This window comes from Corvus hawaiiensis, chromosome 15 (assembly GCF_020740725.1).
Source record: "Corvus hawaiiensis isolate bCorHaw1 chromosome 15, bCorHaw1.pri.cur, whole genome shotgun sequence".
In the NCBI taxonomy this organism is placed as follows: Eukaryota; Metazoa; Chordata; class Aves; order Passeriformes; family Corvidae; genus Corvus; species Corvus hawaiiensis.
In genome coordinates, this window is record NC_063227.1 from 5,601,210 (window position 1) to 5,627,050 (window position 25,841).

General features: G+C 44.3%; 2 protein-coding genes across 9 annotated transcripts; one reads left to right on the forward strand and one right to left on the reverse strand.

The window, feature by feature from the left end:
* Positions 1-762: 762 nt before the first annotated feature.
* CNOT8 (CCR4-NOT transcription complex subunit 8) lies at positions 763-8,610 on the reverse strand. Of its 2 annotated transcripts, none has more exons than XM_048319441.1 (7): positions 8,521-8,610; positions 7,069-7,271; positions 5,634-5,827; positions 4,028-4,189; positions 3,122-3,266; positions 2,374-2,484; positions 763-2,068 (listed from the first exon to the last, which is right to left on the reverse strand). In XM_048319441.1, exons 2-7 carry the CDS (start codon positions 7,183-7,185, stop codon positions 1,919-1,921), a joined length of 879 nt encoding a protein of 292 aa, XP_048175398.1. In that variant the 5' UTR covers positions 7,186-7,271; positions 8,521-8,610; the 3' UTR covers positions 763-1,918. The 2 variants fall into 2 exon arrangements, with proteins under 2 accessions (XP_048175398.1, XP_048175399.1); XM_048319442.1 differs by having other exon boundaries at positions 7,069-7,268; positions 8,521-8,591.
* A 253-nt stretch (positions 8,611-8,863) lies between these two features.
* On the forward strand, positions 8,864-25,537 carry FAXDC2 (fatty acid hydroxylase domain containing 2). 7 transcript variants are annotated; one of them, XM_048319437.1, is made up of 13 exons: positions 8,864-9,045; positions 11,185-11,377; positions 12,585-12,716; positions 14,107-14,222; positions 15,524-15,588; positions 16,704-16,751; positions 19,120-19,211; positions 19,312-19,409; positions 20,124-20,245; positions 20,563-20,768; positions 21,658-21,763; positions 22,808-22,974; positions 23,930-25,537. In XM_048319437.1, exons 4-13 carry the CDS (start codon positions 14,150-14,152, stop codon positions 24,084-24,086), a joined length of 1,134 nt encoding a protein of 377 aa, XP_048175394.1. In that variant the 5' UTR covers positions 8,864-9,045; positions 11,185-11,377; positions 12,585-12,716; positions 14,107-14,149; the 3' UTR covers positions 24,087-25,537. The 7 variants fall into 7 exon arrangements, with proteins under 7 accessions (XP_048175394.1, XP_048175391.1, XP_048175390.1 ...); XM_048319434.1 differs by lacking the exon at positions 11,185-11,377; XM_048319433.1 differs by lacking the exon at positions 11,185-11,377 and having other exon boundaries at positions 12,596-12,716.
* Positions 25,538-25,841: the final 304 nt, after the last annotated feature.

Sequence of the window (25,841 nt, forward strand, 5' to 3'; positions counted from 1 at the left end):
ATAAGTGTCAGTGAACACAGCATCTGTCTTAGTCATTTTTAAAGGCAAGGTTTTAAATGCAGCAAAGAAAGTTGATGGGAGAGCATGCATCATGAATTTAGAAAGTTTCAAGTAAAGATTATTGCTTAAGAGTGTTTAAAAGGAGGAGTGATGGATTTTTTAGATCAAAAACTATTCCAGATTCTTCCAGCCAAAATGCAGACTTAATCCTGACAGAATTCCTGCTTCAAGCTGAGTAAAGCCTGAGAACAACTTCCAGAGCAGCAGGTGAAAGCCAGGGGTTAGACTGAAACAAGATCCTGCTGTAGATGTGTTAATCAGTAAAGTGTTGCCACCAATTTGAATTTGCTAAATTCTGTACGAAGCACCCGAAAACCAGGCGGGGGAGCCAGTGCTTAACCAAACTGCCTTCCTGCACTTACAGCAGGAGCCACTGGAGTTTAGGTGGAGCAGGAAAACTTCACACACAAGTTTGTCCCTTTAAGTGGCCACTCTGCACTGCAGGAATACTGCACCATACTGTGAGCTGTGCTGAGAGACCAGCAGGGAGAGAATACAACTCTCCAGAGCTCTTCAGCTCAGCTTTCCTCAGCTACTGTACAATAAGCTCAAAAGACATTTTACTAAGAACTACCCCAGTAGCACATCATAAACAGTAAAAGAAACAAACTTGAGCATCTTTATGCATGTATCTCCCAAATTCAGACTCCAAAGCCTCAACTGTGGAAATTTTAGTGCTTGATGGAAAATCCGAAACAAAGCCTGGTTTAAAAAAATTTATTTTACAAAAAATAAAAACTAGTCTTTACAAACATTTCAAATACCAGCTCTAAACCTCAACTTTTAATAGTGGATTACGTTTGTTCAAAATGCCAGTCTTAAAAATTTTTAAGTTTGACATGTCCAAAAGGGTTTGTTCTTTTAAGAAATGTCATTACAGAGCTGTTGAAAAAAAAATACTATAGAATGTTTTTCAAAGTCAGAATCCCAAGTTCTTCATCCTCTTAACTACTTTTCAGGTGATTATAATGAAAAGAAACAGCTGTTTTATCTGTTAAGCATGCCATAAAATTAGGGGCTGGAGAGGCAGGGGGGAACAAATATTTTTCCATCTGCTGACCTAGTTGTGTTGCAGGAGAAGAATAAAATTTGTAGGTTTAAGTTGAAGAAAACTGAAGTCAGAGTATTGGTCCAATCCCCTGTCAAAGGTGAACTTGTGGGCCTCTGAATGTATTTCCAGAACAGTTCCTTAATACCCGTAAGAACAAAGCTGAGGCTTAGTATGGGTCAAACCTGTAACATAGAGAATTAGAAACTAAGGAGTGCTGATCAAATCAGCTCCATTACTCTCCATTCCCTCTGTTGTTAAAGCAAATCTCTGAGTATTTTTAGCTGCAAGGATCATTTTTAATGTCATCCGTTCCCAAACTTCTGCAGTGATCAAAGGGAGCAATTTCCACAGAGAGAGATAAAATAAGCAACACATGAGGTGAAGCTGTCACCCTCACAACATGCAGAAGTTTTAAAATAAGCTTTATAAAACACAAATTACAAATTTGTGTGTATGTCTGTGTCCATTTTCACTGCATTTCCCAACCCATAGCTCTACCCAGTATTCTACCGGTAAACCTTCCTTGCAGATTCTGTACAGTATAAAGAGGAAAAAAACAGAGGTATACACAGTAGATTCTGTCCTTTGCCCTTGGTATTAAAAATATGGCAAACCACAAATGCTGGCATTAGGAATTCAGTCAACTCTTCTGGGTTTCAAAGGAAAATGCAGCTCTTCAGCAAAACTGCAGGCTTGGTGCAACCTGTGCACTGAAGATGCTTTTTGTTTGAGATACTGTTTAGGGAAAATGGCTGAGGACAGCAGCTGCCAATATGGTAAACATGTTCTGCTGAGGGGCACCGCTCATCACGGGTGCATGTTGTTGATAATGGCCAAAATGCTCATTTTCTCTTGGGCTGAGTCCACATCTTCATTTTGTTTCTGAGCCACTCCTGTGCCAAGGCCATACAGTCGTCCACAATACTTTGCATCATCAATTGTATCCTCAAAAAATAACTGCAGATTTAAAAAAAAAGAAGAGAAACAGGTATTGTTTAATTGTGCCTCTAAATCAGAAAACATCCAGTGTTAATTAACAGCTCATTTAAATCAGCCACCTCCAAGATGGAGTGTGTAAATTAAAGTAAGTACATGAAAGGTAAGTAAACAGAACAAGTCTGTGCCAGTATCAGCAATTCCTATTCCTGACAGTTTGAAGTGTAACGGCCACAAGGCTCAAAAATCCCAAACCAAAACAAACACCACATTGTACATGTTGACAGTTATGGATAGGAAGTGGAGAAGGAGGAACACTGCAGTACCTCTTTCATTCTGAAGAACGCCATTCCTGTGAGAAGAGAGTCTGATCCTGCCTGGTGCTGTCGTCCAATTCGCTGCAAATCCAGCTGATCTGCCACTTCCTGAAGGCCACCCTGCAAAGAGAACAGAAGAGATTTTATTTTGGCAGATCCATCTCTTGCCAAAATTGCCACGTTTCTCCAAAACATGAGGGCAAACAGGCTGTGATGAACCAGTGCAGATCCCAGCAGTACACACACTCCAGCTGTGAGCAAAACACAGTGGGAAATGGTGTTCAAGAGTCCATAAATAACTCTTTGGAAATTTAGGTGCCTTCCTTTCCTGTTGCAGATACTTGAGATAACTGTGGGTACATTCATAGGTTACACATGCTGGGCCTTTCCCTCCCTTTACTCAAGGCTGTGATTCAGTAGATAAATTACCTTCAACCCTCTTACCAGTTAATCAAGTCAGAGTATTTCATGTAAAAGAAATAGCCTTGCATAGGAAGCATAAATACGCTGAATTATAATTAGCCTCTGATACACAAACCAGGAGGCTGTGGCAATGTCCCCTTTATAATAAACACTTGGTAAGTCTGAAACTGGGGAGGGCAGCATCCATTAGACACAAACTGTGTCTCAGGTGCTTCTGTGTCAGTACTGGCTTTTATACAAATTCCAGTTCTAAGACAACATCTGCAGGAGTTCTGCCACTTGTATTCCTGTACATTTAGTGTTGATGCCCATCACCTGCATGCTGGGGAGATACCTTAAGGTTTTTGCAGCTCTTCATTAAGTACTTCACATCATAGATAGATGGGAAGAAAAGATTTAAGATATGGAAAAATTCATGTTCCTCTTCTGGTAACCTGGAATCTGTCAACAACTTCACCATGTAGCCAAAGTCATAACCACTGAAAACAAAACCATAGAGAAACCAGGTAAGCAGGCAGCACCTATAACCCAATCAGTCCTGTATCTCCTTTTTCAATAGCATTTTACTTGCTGTGCCTTTCAAGCCTTAACATTTTCTGACATTCATAAAATTCTAGATCCCAGCCAGAACACATCCTGATTTTCTATGTCAATGTAGGATTTTGGGATGCTCCCCAAGTGCCTTCACTGGCCTTTTGTGGAACAGCTAAGCCATTGGGAAGGATACACGTTTCTTCCCAACTCTGTACATTTCTGCAGCTAAGGGCAATACAGAAAAGCAGGAAACCCTGCAAGTATCTGTTGAGGGAGAAGGAGGTGGTGCCAAGTCCTTTCATTTGTGATAGTATCAAGGACCAGAGGCTTCCTAATCAAGTTGGTTGAAATGCTACAAGAAAGATGTCTTAACCACACAGATGGAAGTTCAGAGCACCACCAACACTGGAAGGAAAAAGAAACAAAATCCTTACTTTACAATGCATTTACTAAGTGTAGAAATCACATTTCAACTTGTTAGTAGCTTCTTCAAGAGAGGGAGACTGTAACAGCAAAAGGATTCGCAAGCAGTCAGAAAGTCAGACTATGAAGTGTCCTTACTTCTTAAACTTGGCCTTTGTATCTTGATGTTTATTTTAAGAACTACAGGACTGCTAATTTTTCTCCTTAAAATCTGTCAATTTCCATGGAAAATGCAGAGAATTAAGAAGAGATTTAACAGGGTCAGTGACCATCCTGGACCCACCTGTGGAAGGACAGCCATTTCACACTGTCACTGAGAACAACCCCAGATGTCATCAGCAACTCAGCAAAATGCAGGGTATCGATCCCTTCTTCTTCATGCTTCTGGAACTGCAGCCCAGAGCTGGCAAGGAGGTCTATGGAATCCTGAGAGTACATGTCTTCCCTGAAGGGAAAAAAAGCAGGTTTGCACTCAGGGTGCTGCCAAGACAAGCTCATTTTAGAAAAATTCTCCCCACACTGTATGTCAAGAATTGGACTAACCAGTAGGATACCTGTGGGTTCCACTCTGTCTCTCTAGAATTCAAACTGACTCAGTTTTAATACCACTACGGCAGCCTCCTACATCCGTAACAAGCTGTGATCACAACTAGTTAACAATTCCATTGCTAGTGCAAATTCCAAAGATTCCACCTCCATAGGACTGAAACTGAGAGTTTTGAACAATGTCGCTTCTGCAAGGCGAAGGGAAGCACCACAGATGAGGGCCCAGAGAAAAGGGGAGTTTTCCCAAACGGGAAGATGTGCAACTCTGAAGCACTGACCATCATTCCTGTCTACATTTTTCCATTTCACTCCACAGCAGGTACCACCTCATCAGCACCTCCACTTCCATCTCTGGGAGTAAACAGAATTGCATCATCCTTGACTCAGGAAGGAGGACAAGAATGATGCGCTCGGTGGAGAGCTGAGCAGGAACCTGACTTCTTTACTGGTTTGTGTCATTTGAGGGGGAGGAAACACACAGAGCAAAGTTCTATCAATATGATAACTCATTTAATGAAATGATTACACAGCAAAAACCACCTCACTCTGATTTCTATACTTTTAAGAAGCTCACAAATTTGTGGAGTAAATAGTGAAATTTTTGGGTTCAAGAACTGGATGATCTGCACATAGTAGCTACAAATTTTTGTAATGCTTTCCAATGAGAGTTTCATAAAAATAGATTGATTTCCTCTACACGTGTGGTTTTGCCAGATAAACCCTTTCTTTATTTCCAGACAGCTCTAGTGGTAATTATGCTGAGTTTATCTTTATAATTACAGGGGAAGGGATAATGAAACTTGTTTCAGCTGCAACCCAGAATATTACAGTATGGAGGAGACAAGAATGGCCACACTCCATTTAATGGCCACACTCCATTTAATGGCCACACTCCATTTAATGGCCACACTCATTCTCCTGAACAGATGTGATGATTACACCAACTTAAGCATGCATCTGTAAAGAGGTCTTTTTCTTTTTGATGAGACCAGCACATCCATTTATTTTTAGCAGAAAGAGATGGAGTGTGCATATATATATATATATATATATATATATATATATATATGAAGTTTCAAACATTGTTCCAGAAAAAAAAGGCACATAAAATTATCAAGAGAAAGGGTAATAAGGATAGAATTTTAGCACGGCTTTGAACTCCAGGAGCATTGTTAACTCCTGGCACTCCAAAATAGGTTCCCACATAATCTGTATTAGAATCTAAATTCTTATTACTCAGAACCAGCCAGCAATGAGGAGCACATGGACACTGGTATTCACCAAAGGAAAGCATCACTCCAGCAGAAGGGAACAGGAAATTATTCCCTAGCTCAAAGACTCACGTAAGGTTGAATTTGAAGTTGAACTGCCAGGTATTGATGCCAGAAGGATATTCCCCTTTCTCATTTGTGAAAGTCAGGCCCAGCTGGATAATTTTCAGCAGGTCAACGTTACAGCGAAGGAGCTGGTACTGATAATCTATGGAGCTGCGGAATTCACCGATCGGCCTGACAACAACTCCAGGAAACTCCGTGTCCTAGGAGAGAAGGGAAAATTGATTTCACCATGGATTCTATTAGGAGTCATTACTAGCACTCTGTTAGGAGGATAGTCCAGACAGTGAAAACCTTCACTGCTTCTGAGGAACAGTCAATGCCTACATTAACAAAAACTACTGCCAGTCAAAACACATGTTAACAACAGCAGCCATCTATTAGATGAAAAGCCTCTTACTTAGCCAGTGATTGTCTGCTGTCTTTGCTGAAAACCAACCTGCCACGCTATTTTTACCCTCAGATTAGGTCACTTAATTTCTACTGACTATACACAAAATCTTTCACAACGAACCCAGTGTTGTGCACCTGACACAATCTCTTCCTTGCCCAAGAGGTATTTCTGTCCACTCTTACTGCACAGCCACTAAAGCTGGTCCTAAGCACACTTTCAGTGAGATTATAAAGAAGCAAAAAGTTAATTTCCCATTGACAAATGTTAACAAAAAAATCATATTCACTTCCAAAGCTGAAATTGACACCAAAATCCTACACACTCTGCAGAGGCATCTGTCTTTATGCCACACTTTTAATAAGGACTTTTCCTAGCTTGAGTTTCAGTGTTCCTAAGCAAAACTGACAGAACTTACAGTATCACAGCTAAAACCAGTTCTTTATCTAACACACTGGGTGCTGCCAAGCAGATACAGACTTGTAAGAGCAGGAGGAGATTCCTCCCACCTGGGGGAGATTATGCTCTTCTTAAACAAAGCTTTCTGAACACTGTCTTATCTATAGCCAGAATACTTTTCTTCCCTAAGAATCAACATAAGCACTCATTAAAAGGGAGGCAGCCCAGCTGGCTGGCAGTCACTTGCAGGCCTTTTGACCTCCAGTCCCATGGCATCTTCCATAGCCAAATGGAGAAACATGTACACAGGACAAACACACCAGTGGAAAAATAGGGATTTAAACCCAATTGTGACTTGTTTCATTTTCCTGTTGCACAAAGTAATACACAATGAAGAGGTAAATATTAAATAAATTCCTGTTTTTAAGTTGGTCTCCCTCTTCCCCTTCTTTCAATCAACCCATACTCAGCATTGTATGTTTGTATTAAATTCTGGAAAGCTACTGAACAGCTTTTTATTTTTTCACCTCTTCTAGTTCAGTTTGACTGGGGGTAGGGAGAAATACTTTCACCTTCTCACTCAATAATCAACTTTGTCCCCAACCCAAAAAAATCCCTTGACTAAGGCAATTAGGTCAAGTATAAAACATTTACCATGGCAATGTAGCTGTAACTCAGAACAATCTCCCGAATTTTCCTCATTTCTTCCTCCAGGTTGTTGGCCCATACTTCACAGATAACCTGGCTGTTCTCTGCAAGGGCTGCTGGCATCTTGCAGGGACCAGAAGAAAGGCAGCTGATGCTGACCTCAAATGATAGCGTAGAATCACAAGCTGTGCAATCTTATCAGTGTGCTGCTGTAAAGAGATAAATAAATAATGCTTTAAGTGAAGGAAGTGACATGTGAATAAATGCTCTGTAGGAGTCAGCCACACATCCACCTTCAAATAACCCATTTAAAGCTTACACCAAGTTCTTTCTTGATCACTTTCTGTAAACATGCTGAATGAAATCTAGAGCATTTGTTCACAATATAAGAGCAGATGCACAGTCAACAGTGCAGTTATTTATGTAAAGAATCATTATCCCTATCTTCCTTTTCCTGGCATAAGCTTTGAAACTTCGGGCACAAGATGCACAGGCAACGAATGCCCATCTTTAATCCTCAGCTACTGCTCCATCCCTGGAAGTGTTGAGGGCCAGGCTGGATGGAGCTCTGAGCAACCTGGTCTAGTGGAAGGTGTCCCTGCCCACAGCAGGGGGGTGGAATAAGATGATCTTGAAGGCCTCCTTCAATCCAAACCACTCTCTGATTCTATGATGAAGACAATTGTTTAAACACAGTAACAGAACGCATTAGAGAGAACCCTCAGTGGCACGAGTTTCAATGTGTATGAATACCTAAAGGGCGGGTGCCAGGCTCATCTTGGTGATGCCAAACAATAGGACAAGAGATAATGGGCAGAAACTGATGCACAGAAAGTTTCAGGGGAAACCCTGAACACGAGGAAGAACATGACCAAAAACCGTGCAGTGACCGGGAACGGACTGCCCAGAAAGGTTTAGGAGTCTGCCTCAATGAAGACATTCCAGAACTGTCTGGACACAATCTTGTGCTATACGCTCGGGGATGACCCTCCTCGAGCAGGGAGGTTGGACCAGGTGACCCACTGTGGTCCCGTCTAACCTGCCCCATGCCGGGATTTTATGGTTCTCTGACGTAACTCGAGACACTCCGCACCGCGGTGTTTCAGCTGAAACCACCGGCAGTGTCCGAAGTGCTACAGCCCGGCTGAGCCCCCGGCTGGTGCCCACTTCCCGCAGTAACACCGGCGAACCGCCCCCAGGCGCCTGCAAGGGAGCTCCAGCCCAGCCCACGGCCGGGCCCTGCGCCACCAGTTACCCGGAGGGACCGAACGCACCGCCACAGCCCGGCGCGGCCCGGGGTCACCTCAGGGTCCCCTCACAGCCTGGGGGCGGCCGGACACGGTTCATCACGGCCGGGAAGCGGAAAGACCGCTGTCCCCGCCGCCGCCCCAGCCCCTCAGTGCCTGCCCCGGTGGCTGTCCCGGTGCCTGCCCGCCCGCCCGTCCCAGTCCCCGGTACCTCCCGGCAGCCTCGGCCGGGCCGCGCCGCTCTCACCCCGCGCAGCCGCGATGGCTCCGAGTCCCCCCCGCCGCGAGGGGCGGCGCTTCCGGGTCTCGCGCCGCTTTGGCTCTCGCGAGAGACAGCGAGAGACGGCGGAGCCGGCGGCGCGCGCGACGGGACGGGGGAGGGGGAGGGTCCGTTACTGCGCGTGGCCGTGGTGCCCGTACTGCGCATGTGCCCGGCTCCGGCTGACTCGTGATTCTCCTCCTCCCTCCCCCCCGCAGTGCCGCTAATGGGCTCGCCCGGGCTCCCCGCGCTGCAAACGGCGGGCGAGTCCAAAGTCCGCGGGCGGGGGGTAGGGATGAGGGAGCTGGATGCCTCCGCTCCGTGAGGGAACCGGCGCCATAACGCCCACTGGGGCTGGGCTAGGCTCCCAGCATGGGGAGCCCCCAGCACCCCGATCCCTTGGGACACGGGCGGCCCCGGGCCCTGGCTGAGCGTCCCCGAAAGAAGCAGAGGCCACCCCTCCCTCACCAAGGGGAGGTGAGGGGGTCCCCGGGTCGGGGTTAGGCCCGAGCCCCCCCGGGCTCCCAGGCCACGGGCGCGCAGGGTGGGAGTGGGATGAGGGTTTGTTTCCCAACGGGGATTTTCTAAAGCCCAGAGAGCAAACCACTGCTGTCCTAGCACGCGTTGCTCCTATGGTGTAGTGGGTATGAAGCTCATTAATTGAGCAAGTTCTGCTTCTTCCTGCAGGAGCTTAGAAGTCATTTAAGTTCCTACTACACCTGCAGACTTTTAGTGTGGCTTCTCCTGTTCCAGGAATGGAATTTAAATTACGTTAGCAACAGAAGGTTGTAGCTGGTAAAGCAGCTACTGCTTGTGGAACACGGCTGCCAACACTTGCTTTGCTGGCTGATGCTGATGGCAGATAGGCAGTTCATTTGGAAGCTTGTCTACTAATTAAGCTTAGATAGTATTTCCTTTGTTTTAGACTGCCTTCCTTCTGGACAGGGTTGCATCTGTTGTAAAATACGTGTGTGCCTATATCTCTATATGTTCTGGCACTGGGTTATCTGCCCACCATATGGGAGTCTTTCCTCTCCCTGAATCTCAGCTACTTGCCCAGCGTTTTGATCAAAGTATCTGGAAAACCAGATATTGGTATCTTTCACATGTCAGACATCGTTCAGTGTCTCAAGTTTAATGTTCATGCCTCAGCAGAAATGTTACCTTTCGAAAAGAAGAGCGTTTTTCACGTGCTGCTCTGTCAAGTGACCTTGCTGCTGTCAGCATCTTAGTACGTCCCATTATTGAGCATTATTTTGATTCAGAGTTTATCTTCAGAGATGATGGAGAGTTACCGTTTTGCCTTAGCTCTGCAGTCTCTAGGGTTGCATTATTTATGCAGCATGCAGTATGCTACACTGCCAGAAAGTAATCACCTTTCTTCCTGTGGTCAGTTGAGTCTGGGATTCTCTACAAGGAAATCTATATTGTTAGCAGGTAAATTTAGCAGGCTGGATTACAGCACCCTGTAAGTATAAGGTCAAGTTTTTATTTCCCGAAAGAGTTCAGAGTAATTTTTCTTACTCGTAAACCCAGTGCTTGAAGGGATGTTGAATCTAGGGGAAAAGGGAGGATGCATCTCTTCAGGCCGTTGTAAATATCTGTGCCTTGGTACTGTAATAAAAATGTGTTGCAGGCAATAACCACCTGTGATAAATTACATTTGTAGTGTTTAAAAATTCGTGTGTAAAAAAAAAAAAGCTGTTCAAGGATGTTTGCAAGCACTGGTGGGAAGAGCTGGAGATGCATTTTGCTTGATGAGATCAGAATTCGTTTTTTTCAAACACGACATGGCTAATAAAGATTCAGAATAGCTGGAAAAGGCACCCTGCTCTTTAAAAAGTCCCATCATTTCTGTATGTGGAAGTTACCAATTTTGCCTCCAACTCCAGCACTCCAAAGCAGGTCTTGAAGAGTCCTCACATCTACACATGAATGTAGAGCTGCATTATAAAGTGGAGTAAAGGCCTTTAGCTCAACACTTTCACACTGGCCAGCTTGAGCTGCATGTCCTGTTGTGCCTTTCCTTTAGTCACACCACCACAGGAAAACTTAACTTGTGGGAATCCTGAAACGTGAACTTTTGTTGTCCTCACCCTTCCATTGTTCCGTAAAAGCAACCACTGTAGTGCTAGGTCGTGGCACACATGCCCTGGCAGGTGGTGAGAAATCTGGTTTAGAATGCAGGGAATTAGGCAATGGGTGATGTGTGCCAAGTTCAGATGCCTCTTCAGCCTTAGAGGAACTGTCAGTATGGGCTTGTACAACACTCTGAAAGATTCTTCATAGATTTTCCCCTGATGTTCCTTTTGAATAGTGAAACATCTAGTGGCTATTACAAAAACTGTGGGGAGTGAACAAAGTTATTTTATGAAGTGTCTGATCAAAAAGCTTTTTTGCTGAGAAGAAATCAGACTTTTTGCATGGCTCAGCAAAGATTGCACCAGCATTGGAGTGTCTGTGGTGGAGACATCAGCAGAGGGCACAGAGCAGCCAGAAGCAGCTGTTAGATGAGTGATAACCTGTGCTAGGCACAAAACTGCAGCAGAAGACAAATGGCATTTACAACCCTATGACTAATGTGCTGAGCTGTCCCTATGGGTATGAATATTTCAGAGATTACCCATGTTGGAATTGAACCGTGGTTAAAAAGGAACACTGAGGTCCAAAATTCACTGTCTTTTCACCTACTTTTGGCTGTTGGATGAACAGCCCTCCCCCTACAAGCTTAAATCCAAAGATGAGCTGAGGACATTATCCTTATGGCACCCCTCTCTTGAGATGCTCATTTCCACTTCCTCCTCTGCACGTGAGTAAATAGTTTGAAGGAATCACATTCCTCCCTGTTGAGTCTGCTCTGTGTGATAAATACCAATTGGTAGCAACTGCTAAGAATGACAACTTCTGTCCCTACCAGGGAATAGTTGGAATTAGGTAAGAGAAAGTGTCGATGGAAACAGTAACAGAGGGTTAAATCCTGTTCACTCTTGCAGAGCTCTCTGCAGTTGCAGCTCTCCTGGCATGGGGTGTTACTGAGAAGGAGCTTGTGTTACTTCACCTGTGAAGGGCAAACAAGGCTAACTGTGAGGCAGAGGTGATATTCCCTGTCTTTCCTCTTGTGGAAAAATAAATCTGGGGAGTTATGATAGTAACACCCTCAGTTCTCAGAGCTTAGTTCGTAATAGGGAACTATTTATGGGGTAAGTAACAGATTGGGGCCACATTTGCATAATAAAGACTAATGTTACTGTAAATTACATCTTGCTCTCTGCAATACTGTAATTACACTCTTTATGGTCTGTAAACATTATGTTTAAAGACAGCTGAGCCCAAGCACATGCTAACCTGTATGTATCTTCAGCGTACCCATGGAAGCAAAGTCTGTAACTGGTTGAGAGCACTGTGTAGCAACAGAGTTGGTGTAATTTTTAGACTTACTACAACAGCATGAAAGCTGGACTGCTGGTTTTTTGCCAAATTCCACAGTGACCCCTAATTGCTTTTAACAAATACACTTTTGACCCATTCAGTTGCACTGGCAGTAGCTATTTTGTGCTCCAGCCATGAGTTAGTGAATTATAAAAAATGCTTATCTTTAGGGGCATTGGTGGCTTTTCTGTTATCAGGTATAACGATGAAAAATTTACCTGCAGAGATTTATTCCACGTGCTTAACTGAGTAACAGTGTGCACATACCCACGGGGAACACTGCCAGCACTAACAGTGACATGGCACTGGCTTCACATGACTTGTCTGGGAGGGGACAGGCAGCACCGGCTTGGAAGCACACCCCCATCACCCTTCCCTAAACCCTCATAAAGTTTCGAGAGCAGTAGTGAAAAGTGAGGAGTTGAGCTCTGGGCTCTGAATAGACACAAAGGACCTCTCCTAGGCTACCATCAGCAGGAGGTGAGCAAAGAACAGGCAGCCAGAGTTCAAGGGTATAGCAGCTTGAAAAGATATGATAGAAACTTTGAGGAAGTCATTTAAAGGCAATGTCATGTGTCTGTGTGAAGTCCTTTGTCAGCTTTTCTAGGAGCAGTGGTTGCCCTAAGATCCATGCAGTGCTTGGTAGGACATCAAACACCACGTCTGGTCCTGTGTCTGTCCACATAGAGTGGCTGATATGCAGCTGTTCAGGTGACCAGGTAAGTGGTCCTGTGTTTTTTGTTCACTATGTTCTGTACTTTCATGGATAGTCACAGCCTTTTTTCTCCCAGGAGCAGTTTTCCACTGTCTGTGCCCTATAAAGGTTGATTTCAGTGAAGTAAGATCTACAACAGAAGCTTCAGGCAGGAAGGCAAAAGGAATCCCAAGGAGCTGTGGTGGGCAGCCAGTCCATCACAGCAGATGGAGCTGCTACTGAGCTGCACCTGCCATGCAGGTCTGTGGCTGGTGGCAGAAGGAGGTGGTGCAATGGGTACAGTACAGGGAAAGGGCACCCGTGCTGCCTCAGCTTGGGGCTGTCTGGGCACCAGAAATATAAGAGAACATCAGGCATGGGGCATAAATAATAATTCACATGTTATAAAAAATGTAAAAAATGCGTCAGAGATTTTTTCAGATTATACTCAGATTATGTTGAGCATTTTGAAACATGACGTAGACAAGCTAGCTTTTTTTGGTACCTGAAGTGGAAAATTCAGTGAAAACAAGATCTGTGACTTAATGAACAGTTTTTTTTAAAAAATGCATCAGAGATTTTTTCAGATTATACTCAGATTATGTTGAGCATTTTGAAACATGACGTAGACAAGCTAGCTTTTTTTGGTACCTGAAGTGGAAAATTCAGTGAAAACAAGATCTGTGACTTAATGAACAGTTTTTGGGCAAATGAAGTTATACATGGAAATAATAATATAAGAAAATGCATTAGAATCCTTGTTTGACTAGTGTATGTTCCCCCTTTAATGTCAGGAGACTGATTGGAAAAGCAATTATTTTACTTTATGGTTGAGAATTTGCTTTGGAGCAAATTTCAATTAACTAATTGGAAATAACTGGAAAGGAACTTTTTTTTTTTTAAGCAGCACTAGTTCTAGCTGATATTTGGAAATAGCTACAGGCAGCTGAGAGCTTCAGTGGTTGATTCAGGGCTGTAAAACATGCCAACATGAGAGCAGTGCCAAGCAGCTGAATGGCTTTTTTGTTTGCTGAAACAGCCATGGTTACATGAATGGTTTTTTAATGTATTTGCTGTATTCTGAATCAGGAGAGACATTATGCAATAAAAAAAGAGTAGGTAATGAGATGTTGGGGAAAACCTACTCTATCCAAATTTATCTGGGTTTAATGTAAGTAATGTAAAATCTTATCCTGAAAAGTGGCTTAATAAAGGCAGTGTTCTGAAACAGAGGGTAAGCAGATGTGGAAGCTCTGTTTTGAACGGGAAATCTTTGCCCAAGCCAGCCTTCTGTCATAAATTGATTATTTAAAAAAGAGTACTAGAAATGTGATCGTGATTTTAACTCTTTCCTAAATGCACAGAATACGTGACTCAATCAAGTAATAGCTCCTTCTCCTTCTAAAAACTCAAAGCAGAGTCACATTTTCTACAGTGCTCTGCTCTCTAGCTCTTCACATGCAAAGTTTCAGCAGGTTTGAGTCAGCACTGCTGGATACAGGAACCTCTGGAGCATCAGCCTTCCAGCTCAGTGAGGTTCCCCTTTTACACCTGCCTCACCTAGATCTAATGTTGTCTGCTACAAAGTCATCAGAGCAGAATTGGGGTCTCCTCTCCTAATCTCTTTTAACCACGGAAAACTATGGCCAGCACTATTTACTCTACTATCTGAGCAGAATAATTGGATATTGCTCTTTTCAGCTCCCTGCTGGGTGGTTGTAAAGATAGGGATGTGCACAGGGCAAATAATAGGAGTTATAACCAAAAAAATTCCAAGTGGAAAAAAATTACAGTGAAGGTTGTCAAATACTGGAACAGATTTCCCAGGGAAGCTGTGAAGTCTCCCTCTGTGCAGACAGTCAACTGTTCAAGGCTCTGAACAACCTGTTAAGGAAGCTGGAATGGAGCAAAGCCTCAAAGGAATGGATTGTTTGAGCCTGACATATTTCAAGCATTAGTAGTGTTTTCTTGGAGACAGTGGGCACACCTGCCCTGAGGGGACTTGTGTGACAAGATGGGCACGTAGTGGATGTTACGTAACGGACGTGATTAGAAGGTCTTTTAAAAATTAAGATAAGATCCATTTAAATTTGACCTGTGGCATGTTATTTATGCTGTTCTGTTCAGGCTAGAGGCTATTTTTAGTTGTTTCTTATGGGTATTCTTCATCAGATATGTTGGAGTTCAACTGTATTTTATCAATAAAGATGTGGTTGGCAAACAATATGAGAGGAAAAGAAAATCCCGCAGACTGGCTCTGGTAGCTGACAAAGTCCAGTAGTGAGGAGCTCCATATCTGGGGAAGGACAAGAAGCCCTGGGACACTGCAGGTTCCCTAGCACATCCTCATTTTAAGCAATAGCACCTTAGGGCACCTCTCACGCTACTTTTTTTTGCCAAGGGAGACAAACTAAACTTGGATTTGGTTTCTTTTTTAAGACGGCTACTGAAAGTTAGCATTTCCCATAGGAGTACTTCCAACCCTAGTGTTGAAATTCGGGGTTGGGAGTTGGCCTCAGGGTTTCAAGTTTCAAATCCCTTTCCGCCTTATTTTTCTTTTTTCCTCCTCAGAACTGTCTAACATCAGTTTCTTCCACTAAAGTGTGTGGTGTAGTGGGCTGGCCTTGCTCTTTTTGTGTCTGTGAGTAAGCAGGAAGAAGGTGTCTAATTCATCTGTCTCGTGCCCTTTAACTTGCATACTAATATATAACGTAACAGAGCTGGAAACACTTGTAAATAAACACAGTTGTATTTGTAAGAACATACCCAGAAGGCTGTAATTTCAAATCTAAACTATAACCTCCTGACTAATACAGGACTTCTTCTTGGCAGTTTATTCCTCCTCTCTGAAACGCTGCAAGAAGAGTACTCCCAAGAGGCTTCCCTCCATTATCAAGGTAATAGAATATCACCTTCCTAATGAGTAATTTTCCAACTATTTGTACCCTACACAGGGACCTTTGAACCTTCTCTGTGCTTGCCTTTGTACTTTAGGTAACAGTTTGCCTGTGCTTGAATGTTCTGCTGATTAGGAAAAGCAAAATGGATTAAATTCTGCAATCCTCAGTAATCTGGCCGTCATATTATTAGAAGTTGTGTGTTTGTTCTTAAAAGACCATGTGAAACCAAGAAAACATTAAGGAATGTTTCGTTAACTTTTGCTAATTATATTTGACGATAAGAGTGCAGAAATATAAAACCAGCTACGCAATAATCCCTAGGACAGCCAGAACATGGCCTGAAATACAGAACCCTTCATGGCCATGGCCAGCAGTGAAGCCTCAGCAGCTACTTAAATCTTGGGTTTGGTTTATTTTTTTAATTTTTTTATAACAAAATCATCAACAAATGGTCAAGCCAGAGCCAAATGCAGGGAGATTTATTATGAGATGGCCACGTGCCCATTTAGGACCTTAACCCTCTAAGTGAGCGTAGCAGGACTTGAAGCAAAGATGATTTTGTTACTTACCATATTCTTAAACTGTAACTTAGAGTTTGAGCAAAGGCTGTGGGGCTCTACTGTGTTAATTCTCTGTGGCACAAACTCACTTTGTTTTCATCCCTGTTCATTTAATTGCATGTTGTCATTATGGAAGAACATATGTCCCACATTATCATTTCCTTACAGCCTGGGAAGGGCTGGAGTAGCTACTGAGTGCTGCAGTGTATTCCTGGGCCAGATCAAGGGAGGAAGTCTTACCACAACACACCAGTGACACAATCAAAAATCTTTGGTTTTGGCTGTTCTCCCATTTTTCTTTGTTATCCTTGCATCCCTGTTAATCTTCTGGGATACTACTAGCTCCTCAGGAAATAAGGGCATTTTTCTTCTCAAGAACTTAGCTTTGCTTGATGGCCAACACATGAAGGATGGAGCAGGACAGGACAGGGCACAGAGAGTAAATGTTTTACACTTTTACCACTGAGCTGCAAGTGGACGGGATTTGGTGTTGTCAGCATCATATTCTGCCACTCTCCAACTGTACAAGGTTCACTTCACCTTTTATTTCAGATGGAAAGAGACTCTGGATATTCCTCCACTGCTGAGCTGCAGAAGCAGGTAAAGGCTCAAGGTCATCTTTTAAAGGAAGCGTTATGCAGATGCTTTGGAAGGCTGGATGTGTTGAATCATCTTCTAAGAGAAGTGACAGACATCCTCATTCCAAACATTTTAGTGCAATTAGGAGCTCACCTCTTATCACTAAAGCAACATTTCCCCAGCATTTTTCCCTTCCAGTGGACTGCAGCTACAGCAGCAAGTGGGGAAGGGCCTGTTATCTTTGCTTGCATGGCAAGAACCCACCACAGTCCCCCATAACCAGAAGCTGTGCCACCTCATTGGGCCTGGTCCTCAGAGTGGTCCTGCTAAACACTTACTTCCCAGCTGATGTGCCCCAGTCTCTTTACCTTGCCAGCAGCAGCCCTGTCCTGCACTTAAGGAATTTGCCAACTTCTACAAGCACTTTAAGAACAAGAACTAGCAATTTAAGAGCAAGAACTCAAGCAATCCATGAATTAGTTTGGAAACTACTGTGCCATAGCTGTTGGCATGAGAAGAAGCAGGGTGTTAAGCACTTGGACTTGATGAACAAGATTTTTTTTTCTATGTAAACTTCTCTGCTTCTACTGCTCGTGTAATTATACTGTGTGGGATTCATATAATCACTTCATCACATGCAATAAAAACACAGGCTTAAAACAAGACATATCCTAGCCAAAGGGCTTTTAAAATAGATGAAGTGCTGAGCTTTAGCTCCTCTCTGTCCTGTCTCAAAGCACAACATGCACAGTGTCTGTGAGTATTATGAGTTACTAATGTTTGAAACTCTTGAGCTGGAGGATGCTAAAGCAACTGAAACTTTATTTGGTCTAACTGAAATATCTGACACTTGTAAGACAGAATTTTTGTTTGGTATGCTCTCTCATCATCCCAGGAGAAAAAGGATTTATAGGATACAAGTCTGTTAAAAAGCTCAAAGCTTTTCATAGCTTCTGTAACCTTTTTTTCTAAGGACTATGTAAGTGATGGTCCAGGGTCTAAAGGTTAAGAAAGTCTTACATCAGTATACATAGGGCATAATATGGATGCAACTGAAAGAGTGGAATTGCTAAGAGAGCAAATCTCTGGTCCAGGATCCAGCAGGCACTATCTGATGCTGGAGGAGAGGCTTTTGCCAGCCTGGCATTTGCACTTCAGTACACCCAGTGATAACAGTGGCAGCTGATTGCACTGCTCTCAAATAAATCCAGAGGGTTCACAAACATCAGACTGTAGGGCAAGAGTCATGGCAAGTTACTTCATCCCTGGCTGCTTTTTCGATTAAAAAAAAAGAGAGAGAGAAGGAGGTGATAGGAGGAAATGATTGGTTGGTTGTTTTAATAGTGAATGTTTCAGTGCTAATGAGCAAAGTTCTGTCCTGGGACAAATAAATATTGCTCATAAGTCCTGGGCCACGTTTAATGTACTGTAACTGTTACAGAATCTAAAAGCCATGTAAAGAGGATTCCTTTATATTGCATTACCCTAAACCACCTGCATTTGGCATTTCTCAGAGCTGCCTCTCTTGTTTGTCCTCTCTGACAGGAGGTGAGCAGGACAGCAGCTATGAATCACACTGTTTTTACTACAGTGTGTTTGTGCAGCACAACACCACAGTTAAAAAACAGGAAGGACAGAGGAATGAAGAAGACAATAGCTGGTTAATTATACTGTATCATTTTTGAATTGCATTGATTTTTTAAAAAACATTTATATTGCAGATAAATATAATTCATATTCACTCATGAAAACCAAATTAATTGCACTCCAGAACCAATTCCAACTTGGACTACTCTAAAAGACAGATAATTAGTTATAAATTTGTTGTGTATTTGCTAAACAACTTCATTTTGAATATTTAAATATTCAAATATATTGAATACTGCTTTTTGAACGTACTTATTCCTGTTAGCCAGGTCATCTGAACACAGCAGTTCTTGACTGCTGTGGGGAGAAAACACTGCATCTTGGGAGGGAGAAAATACTGAGGGAGGAAGGTGCTGAGATGGAGCAACATTCCTTATCGGCAGGTGTTCCTTTCCCACAGCTCTGAGTTATCCAGAAGCCCCTTGAGTTATAGCCCTCCAGGTACTGAGCAGCATGCCAAATAAAAAAAAAGAGGGAAAAAATCAGTGGTCCTTTCTCTCCCTTTGGTTATTCCAGAGAAATTCCACATCAGCCATGCATCAGGTCTCTGTAAGCATGGCAGATGGATGTGTGTGTACTCCCCCCTCCATTACACACCGTATCCCACAACAGCTTTGTTATTGTGTTCTTCAGAGTGTGTGAAGCAAAACAGGCCATCACAAGACTGCCTTCGTCATTTCAAATACCAAAAATGCCAGGGCAGGACACAGCAGCACGTGCTTACTCTTGTTGCTTCTCACAGGGAGAGAAGCTCTGGGATGCCTTGAAGATCAGTGCCTATGTCTTCAGTACAGGCCTGCTCATGTTCACTGCCTTAGTGAACTCTGTTTCTTGGTAAGAATGTTCAAACAAAACAGCTTGAGGAGAAACTTTTCTGTGGAAAGGGGGAAAGGCGGATGGAAAGATGGGCAACCAAGAACTGTTATTCCCACAGGTTTATGCAGAATATAACTTTAGGCAATTTCTGGCAAACAGCATGGCTGGAGTTCTACAACTATATGGAAGGAGATGAGTGGACAATCTTCCTCTTTGGTGAGTTTTAACAATGCTCCTCAGGAGAAACCATCTATGTATTACATATAAAAGGGGGACATGGACAAGGTTCCTGAACTCACTAATCCTCCCACTGACAAGCACTGGCTTGGAAGCCACCCACAGCTGATGTGGTGCAGCTGTTCTGCTTTTGGATGGGGTCATCATCAGAACCCTGTACAGATTAAAAATCTGATCTTTTTGCTGCTGCTGAAGTGGCTTCCCTGTGAAGACACTTTGCTCCTGTGAGAACCGAATGACTCAGTAGAACTAATTACTAAAAATGTAAGTAAAATCAGTGAATTTTACTCTTGCTGTAGTACTTACAAAACTCTCTTCTGTGATTAACAGCTGGTGAACAGAATTGGTAGGACCTTGCAAGGTGCTAGAGATCAACTCAACTTTATCCTACTTGCATTTAAAAGAAACAGAGACCTCCCAGCCACCTAGAAAAGCCTTTTCTTAGCTTCAGTTATGTCAAGTTTCAACCTCTGAGACATTTGTCTGCTCTAACCTCCTTCCCATTCTTTAATCTTACCTGAGTGTCAGAACTCACCCATATTCCATTTTTAAGCATCTTGGGGCAGGGGATGTGCACTTGGCACATCTGGGTCCCAGCAAGGTCCTCTGGGTACTATGCCAGTGTATTTTGTTCCTGATTTAGCCATTGCTTTCAATTCATTCACACATCTCTGCCCTTTCCTCATGCCACAGGGGCTGCATTGGTGCCTGCACTTGCTTTCTGGGGCTTCAATGGAATCCTTCTGGTGGCTGATATAACAGGAAAGCCAACTTTCATTACTCGCTATCGCATTCAGCTGGGCAAGAATGATCCTGTAAGTACTTCTCACTCTGCCTTTTCTGCTGGCTAAACACTTCCTGCAGTCTCTTAGGCCAGGAATGGGGAGAAGAACCTGTTCTGCTTTTCTCTTGCAACCAGATAGGATTCCAGGAGGATCAAGCCAAGTCTTGTATACCCACTGCAGGGAGGAAGGCAGATCCTGTAATGAGGCTACTGATCAGATCTGCATTGACTGCTTGTTAAAGAGCTGATCCCAAAACTAACTGCCTACAAATCTTAAAGCTTTTCATCCTTCCAACTGAAACTGCATCACTTCTTTCTTAGCCTCAAGTCCTGACTTCTCTTTTGCAGGTGGACACAAAGAAACTGTGGAAAGCCATCTACACGGCGCTGGGTAATCAGTTCTTTATCTCCTTTCCCATGCTTGTGCCCATGTTCTACATCATGAAATCGTGGGGCAACACCTTCAGCGAGGAATTACCAACCTTCCAGTGGTTTCTTGTGGAGCTAAGCATTTTTACTGTAGTAGAGGAAATTCTCTTCTATTATACACACAGGTGAGCTGAGCACAGGAACAGGACTCTCGATTTTCCTCCATGCCTTTAAGCTTATGCTCATATCCTACAACAGCAATAATCCTCGTCCCTCTCTTCCACCAATCTTGTATTTATGTGGGAAATCTTACAGGTCCTGAAATCCCCCCTCACAACATGAGGCCTTGGTGCTGCCAGTAAACAAAAATGTGTAGAATTTTAAAGGCGGAAAAGCTTAAAACACGAAGAAACATGCAGTTTTGCACAGAAGCTGTAACCCAGCATTCTTTGAAAAGAACAAGACTGGCTGTCCTGAAAGAAAATATCTCAGGGATCAGTGACTGATCTCCGTTCCCTTGTACAGCACCTACAAATCAGGGCCTGGCTCCCAACAGTGCAGGATTTCCAAGCACTGACACCAACATTGGAGGACAGAACTAAAGCAAGGAAGACGGAAGCCTGTGCAGAAGCAAGCACAGTACACTCAGAAATATGTAGGTTTCCCTTTAGGACAAATGCACCCAAAAAATGTAAATGCCATTTTTTACAAAGGACCTGCAGAAGTGAAAATTGTGATTCTTTGACAGTTTCCAGCAGAAAAAGTCAAACCGGTGAAAATACAAAGTGAGTCTTCCCCTAAGTAGTACTCCCAGATCTGAATAAATAAGTAATTCAGGGACTTTGATTTATGGGATTTATCTGGACTGTGTTTAACATCAGCCACCGGACACATTAATTAAGGGCCCAATACAAAGAGAGCAAAGGAGGCAAGGAGTCCTACACTCTCACTGCCAGCTGCTCTGAAATCTTTATGTTAGAGGAGACACGAGCAAGTCCCCTGTAGAAATTCTGTGTTCTGTTACTCCTTTCTTGCAGAGCTTAAAACCTGCCTTTCTCTGTTTGCTCTACCTAGGCTTGTTCACCACCCAGTCCTGTATAAGTACATTCACAAGAAGCATCACGAGTGGACAGCCCCCATCGGTGTGGTCTCCATTTATGCTCACCCAATAGAACACATAGTAAGTGGATTCTCCCATGGTCACCCTCCAGTTGCTGTGTGGAGTGTGATTTCCATGGGATGAGGTGGAATGGTAAGAGAAGAGAAGCAAATGTGCCCTTAGAGGCTTCTTCCTTAGGAAGAGGAAGCTGAGCTGCATTGCCGAGAAGCTCGGATCTAGGAGGGTTGCAGTAATTGTGTATACTGGACTCCAGTAGCTTTAAAAGCACAGATCCAAGGGCCTCCACTAGATAAGAAACTGACTGGACAGGGCTTCCATGAGCCCCAAGAGGCCTGGGAGCACAGACAGTGTTTTTAGCAAGAGATCTGACACACAGTCTGAGTAATTGTGTGGACTCAGAATTCTGTCAGGATTTTTGTGCTGGTGGCTGGGATCAGTATTTGCAAGGAGCGTATCCCAACACTCCTCCAGCTGAGACTTCTCAGGAAAACACATACTTCAAAAGATTCCACTTACAAATTCTATCTCCTGTTACCAATAGTCCTGGGCTGCAACACCAGCTCTGAGGGTCTCCCCAGCTGACAGTCTTTGGGCAGTATAATGATTGAGGAGCCCAGCTGAGCCATGCTGGTGCAGGCAGCTGGGTCTGGGCAGCCAGAGCCATTTGTGCCCCGGGCAGGAAGTGATGCAGCTGGGTTTTTCACATTGCCATGTGTGTCTGCAGGCCATGCCCTTTCACAGCAAGGTTTCCCAGGAGCAGCTTCAGCATCATTCCAAGGTGAACCTGAAATTTACACCTCAGATTCCAGGGTGATTTACTGGAATCATGCTGCCCTCACACCCACGGTTCGGTGTCATGTCTAACTTCTACTGCAGGCTTGGGGAGCTTGGGCTATGACAATGGTTTGCAGTTAGTAGAACTCTCTTATCTCTATTACTACTTTTGGGATTATTGCCTAACTTTAGTAAGGTGTTTGCAGAGGGATCTTCCCTTTACACTGCACAAAACAAGTGTGATGGATCACCAGGTGACAAAATTCAGCTCCTAGAGGAGAGTCTGCTGGTTGTGGACCCATTAATGAGGTAGTTTCTTCTCATTTCCAGATCTCCAACACTCTGCCTGTCATGACTGGCCCGATGATCATGGGATCTCATATTGTTTCAATCTCAGCATGGTTCTCCCTCGCTCTGGTAACAACAAGCATTTCTCACTGTGGCTACCACCTGCCCTTCCTGCCATCTCCAGAGTTCCATGACTTCCACCACCTCAAGTATGTCTGGGCACTGCTCAGCTTCCCATTCTCCTTCCTCTCCTGCCTGTGCCCTGGCACCGACAGGAAAAGCTCCTTTCTGAGGGTCAAGTGGGTCTGCTGAAGTCATGCACCAGCAGAGCAGCTCTGCAGTTCACCTGAGAGCAGGCTGAGTGCTGCCAGTTCTTACAGCAGTTAAATGGAGATTGGGATTTCAAGGGATTCCAGCCCTGTTAAGGACAGTTCTCTGCAAGGCTCTTCCTAGAAGTTTAGAAGACGCTTCATGTGATCTAAAGACAGAGCAAGGGCAAGTCACACAGTGAAATAAGCAAGCCTGCCTGTCTGTCCCTCTCCCATACCCTGGGATTAGTAACACTGATCAGATTACACTTTGCCCAGCCAATCACCATTAACCCTTCCTGACAGAGATTCTCAGCCTGTTGTGCTGGAGAGAGAGCAGTTGCAGCAGGTTGTTCGAGGATACATACCCAAGCAGCAGAGAAACATTCCCATCTCCCAGTGGGCACTACATTCAGACATACTCCCCAGAAAAGTCTGCCCCTCCTGCAGAACCAGCCCAGGGAACAGTTCAGTCACCACATGCCAGGACACAGATCACTGCAGAGCCGAAACGCTCTGAGTGGAACAGCTGTACCAGCTGGAAGCACATCTGCTCCATATCCCAGGACAGCCAGGTCTTGAGAACACATGGGCATGGTAACGTGGGTGTCCGGTGCTCCCACAGCTCTGAGCTGCCCAGGAGAAACACAGCTGCTGCTCAGTGCCACCACTTCTGGGCAGTGATGGCACCAGAGAGAAGCTGCAAAAGGTTCACCCAGGCTTCGACAGAGCTGCCAGGGAGCCTGTTGCAGGGACAAGAAATCACATGGAGAGATTATCAGGGCTCAGAAAGGAAAGAGGACGATAGGTAAGGTAACCTCAGTAACTTCCAGTGATGTTTATCTCTGGTTCCCAGGTTCAACCAGTGCTATGGAGTGCTGGGAGTGCTGGATTTTCTGCACGGCACGGACAGAGTGTTCAGACAAACCAAAGCCTTCGAGAGACACAAGGTCCTGCTCGGCCTCACGCCACTCTCCGAAAGCATCCCTGAGCTACCCAAGAAAGCTGAGTGAACCAGCCCAGCAGCTCCTGCCCAGCCTGATGATGAGCAGAGTGAGAGACAGTGATTTATGCCAAATAGTATTTTAATTGAGAAACAAGTTCTTGTCCACATATAACAAAATGTGAAGCTGAAGTTAAATATGCTGCTTGAAATGATTGCACTTTTGCTGCCATTATTTCCTACCCAAGACACACACACAAAAACCCCTGCTCTAGAAATCTTTTTTAAACTAAATTTAATGGTTTGTTCCTCTGTTAACTTGCGCTGGCCTTGGTTCCAGCTGCCTGTGTATGAGCCAGGTGTGTTCTGGGCCACGTGGCTCGGGGTTCTCGTTATCAAGGTTTTAGCACCAGACTCCGCAGGTGATGATTTGGCCTCTCTTATCACCACTCACTCTATAGAAACATCAAAGTCACTCCATCTACACATGATACAATTAAAACCAGTTTTTGTGACTCACAGCACCTGGGATCCAGGACGCAACCCCGTGGAAAATCACGGGGGCCACAGCTTTAGAAGCACTGCACATGCAACAAGGGCCTGACCTCCCATGAACAGTTGTTCTGCACAGGAAGTCAGTACAGGGCTGAACTGGGGCTGCCACAGCCTCATCACTGCTCCACAGACAGCTGCAAACAAAGGGAGTTTCCCCTCGTGGGACATGGAAGCAGAGCTGGGAGCTGATGTGCTCCAGGGTCACCTCCGCCTGCTGCACCTCCCCTTGCTCTGAGAGACAACCAAAACTCTGAGAAATTACAGAAAGATTTTCTAAGGAAAGCAGAGTCCCTGCTGCCCTGAGCTGTGTGGAGATGAATGAAACCTTCTAAGAGAAGAACAATATGCACATCCCCAAGTACCCACAGACCATCCGAAACACACTGTGAATTTTCTCAATGATCTCCAGTCTCAATCCTGCCTGGGGCCCTGGAAGAAACACATCCCATCTCTCCCCAGTGCTAGAGCAGCCCCTTGAGGAACAGGCACACAGGGCTGACCTGTGCTGCACTGACCAGTGGTCAGCCCAGCTCCACCCTTGGAACCGAAGTCACTTCCCCTGCTCCTCTCCAGTCCCTACAGCTGCACCAGGATGAACTCACCCCAGTCACCCACCCGCAGCTCCCTGGGGAGGGCAAGTCAGCAGAACAGAAAACCCAGGCACCACTGTCTTTTGAAGTTTTTATTTTTATACATTTTTTTTGTATTAAAAAGGAAAAAGCATAATTACCACAAATTACAAAGGACTAAAGCATTACTAGAATAATGAATCACATCAGCCTAGAAAGCAGATACTCTGAATAATATTAATGTTATAATACAAGCTCTCATTCAAGTATTTTACATTTTTCTCTTTTCCTTTTATATGCGATGATGATCCTAGCACATGGGTCAAAGATTATGTACTATCGACAGAGATGGATCATGTACAGCGGGCCATATTAACAAGATTTTCCTCCCAAGTGATACATGGTCTGTGATGAGTCATTTTAAGTTTGTCTCTACTATAAATGCAGCTGAAGAAGGTTGCACACACTCTCTAGTTTTGGGAAACAGAAGGCTGAGGTTGGACACACAGGGTTTGAGAAGGGTCAGCACATCGAACCATCACCCCTTTAGCTCCAGGCGAGCGAGCAGAAGGCTGCACTCGCTGGGATGCAGCTCAGTGGGTGTTTCTGAGCCACAGATCCAAAGGTTTCCAACCTCAATGGGACCAGGACAGGCTGGGGGGAAGATGGGGAGCAGGGCTGCACCAGGGAGGCCTGAAGGA